At 55.2% G+C, this 2,900-nt stretch overlaps 1 protein-coding gene across 1 annotated transcript; it reads right to left on the reverse strand.

Annotated features, from left to right (window-relative positions):
• Positions 1 to 696: 696 nt before the first annotated feature.
• Positions 697 to 2,900, reverse strand: LOC109745575 (polygalacturonase At1g48100). The gene is made up of 3 exons (XM_020304700.4): positions 1,894 to 2,900; positions 1,496 to 1,785; positions 697 to 1,400 (listed from the first exon to the last, which is right to left on the reverse strand). The coding sequence occupies exons 1-3, from the start codon at positions 2,551 to 2,553 to the stop codon at positions 896 to 898; spliced, it is 1,455 nt and encodes a 484-aa protein (XP_020160289.1). The 5' UTR covers positions 2,554 to 2,900; the 3' UTR covers positions 697 to 895.

Below are 2,900 nucleotides of genomic sequence, written 5' to 3' on the forward strand. Positions count from 1 at the left end.
AATATTTTTTTTTCGAGGAAATTTCCAATCTATTCATTATGCCATGGCAATACGAAGAACATAGAAATAACAAAAAATATGTTCATGTCCGTAGACTATCTTTCAGGGTCACAATATGGAATTATAGATTTCATAAAACCATGAGTATACTTGTTTTTTTTTGCGGGGAAACCATGAGTGTACTTGTTCACAGACTTCATGACGATAATTTTTGTTAGAAAAGTCTAGATGAAATTCCGAGCCGATTCATGTGCTAGTAGAAAAAATAGATGAGGTATATCCAAAAAAAATTAAGAAACAAATTACAGACGCATATGCTCACAAACACATACATACACGCATCCCTATGAACACATGCACGCCACTTCCCTTCATCTGCAGCGGATGCTGTTCTGGTGCGCTGGTCCTTAGCACGACGACTTCTCGAGTGTCTAGTGCAACAAGTTTTCCTGGCTTCGGTGGGAGGGGGACAATGACGGCGGTGCGCCTTCTTCTTGTCCCAGTGCTTGTAGTTGTCGCTAGGTGGTCTACGAACCTGAATATAATTTTTGTTATTTCGGGTGTCCTTGAACTGCCATTGCGAATGATGAATAATTGAAGTTTCTCTCAAAAAAAACAAGTTTTTATAGAGTTTATTTTCTTGAAAATTATTATATGCACTATAAGTTGACAAGAAAGAAGTACTATAAGGTTACAGAACATTTTGCATGTATATTCTGGTAACTGTCACACAAATCATCTCATACTGTTACATTTTCTTCTTTCTATATACACTATATAGGTAATATACTACACGACCAAGCTTTAACTAAGTTTTTTTCTGGCCTAATATATTTCCTCTGGTTTCAATTACTTCCTTATCTATAAGGGACGTGCGACGGCGTGACGTCGCTCATCAGTAACACTTCAAGCTGCTGGTATCATCCACGTTCCTGGGCACGCCCTCTATGAGGCACGCCACCGGCGGCACAATGGGCGTCGTGGTATTGCCGTAGACGTTCCAGCAGAAGGGGCTGTCGACGGTGTCGCCGGAGGCGGGCAGCAGCTCGACGCCGGAGAGGGTGATGTTGGTGCAGGGCACGGCGTCGCTGCAGCCGAAGTGGATGGGCGGGCCGCGCACGTCGTAGGTGCCCCGGATGCCGGCGTAGGTGATATCGGAGACGAAGACGGCGGTGGTGGCGTTCTCGCAGCTCTTGGTGAGGCAGTAGTACTGGTCGATGATGATGGGGTTGCGCACGGCGTCCATGCGCACGTTCTCGAAGGTCACCGCCGACACCGACCCAGAGCCGCCCTGCCACGTCTTGATCCTCACGCCGTTGTCCGAGTGCCGGATCACCGCGTTCCGCACCGTGATGTTGGCCACGCACGCCCGCGACCCCTGCTTCCCCAGGCTCCCGATGCTGCGATGAGAGCACTCAAATGTCAGTCAATGCCACTGGAGTATATATATAACATCTGAAGAAAAGCTACTAGGAAGAATGAACTGGATGCGAACCTGATGCCGTGCCCGGGGCCGCAGGTGACGTTCTCGATGTGGACGTTGAGGGTGCCGGCGCCGATGGAGACGCAGTCGTCGCCGTTGGAGACGACGGTGTTGGTGATGAGGACGTCCTGGGTGTTCTCGACGTGGATGCCGTCGGTGTTGGGGCTCAGCGCCGGGGAGCTGATGGAGAGGCTGTCGACGTGCACGCCGCGGCAGCTGTCGAACCGGAAGTGGAACTCCGGGCTGTCCTGCACCCTGAGCCCTTGCACCGTCACGTTGTTGCTCATGAAAAACCTAAGCGCCTGGAGAGGAGATCAACGTCAGTTATCTAGCACTCACTGGCCATTTAATAATAATACTGTTAAAGGCTTGAAGCAGTACGTAGTACGTGGCTGGGTTAGGCCACTCACCACTGGGCTGTCACAAGGTCCGTGGGTGCTTCCTCCCTTGTGAGGCTTGCAGGGGAGATCCCACCACTTCTGCCCCTTGCCGTCGATGAGCCCGGAGCCGCGCAGCGCCATGCCGTCGGCCTTGTAGAACACGAGCCAGTTACGCTTGCTGTTGGCCGGCCACGTCGTGGGCTCGCTCGGCGCCACGATAGTGCCGTCGATCTGCAGCGTGACGCTGCCCTGGCACGGCCCGGTGAAGGTGGTGGTGTGCACCAGGAACGAGTGCCCGGCGGCCGCGAGGACGACGCCCTCCCCGTCGTCCTGGCACGCCGTGTCCCACGCGGTCTTGATCGCGTCCGTGTCGTCCGTCACGCCGTCTCCGACCGCGCCGAAGTCCTTGATGACATCGTACACGTTGTCGCCGTCGTCCGACGGGGCCGGCGCGGGCGCGCCCGGCATTGGAGGGGCCGACGGCGGCGTCCTGGCCGGCGGCGGCGCGGACGGAGACGAGTGCCTAGGCGAAGGAGCACGCCTCGGGCCCGAAGGCCCGGGTGCGTGGGACGGCGGCCGCACCGAGTGGCGCTTCGTGTGATGGTGGTGGCGGCTGTGGACGCCGTCGCAGAGGAAGCTCGCGGCGACCACGAGCGCGAGGAGCAGCGCAATGGCGTTCCGGGCCTCCATTAGAGCAAAGTGCTGCAAGCTGATGAATTTGCTTCTGTTGGCTGGATTGGATTCAGCTCAAGGATGGATTAATCTCGGATCACTAGGCCTGCTTATATATAGACGCCCAGAGGAAGGCCGAGATCGCTGCTGTCCCGGGAATCTAGCCACTAGCTAGCTTGGACGCTATGCTATACTGGAGTAGAGGAGCTGGACAGTTAGTGGCAGTTGGGTTTGAGAGAGTGAGGAGCGCGGGTACATGGATATATAGGCTGGCATGGGAGCCAAAGTGCACCACAGTGTCAAGAAGCGTGGTGGTGGACTGGTGGTGGTGCGCGCATGGGCGGCAGGGCGTGCACGCGCGCGCC

The sequence above is a fragment of the Aegilops tauschii genome, chromosome 1 (assembly GCF_002575655.3).
Source record: "Aegilops tauschii subsp. strangulata cultivar AL8/78 chromosome 1, Aet v6.0, whole genome shotgun sequence".
In the NCBI taxonomy this organism is placed as follows: domain Eukaryota; kingdom Viridiplantae; phylum Streptophyta; class Magnoliopsida; order Poales; family Poaceae; genus Aegilops; species Aegilops tauschii.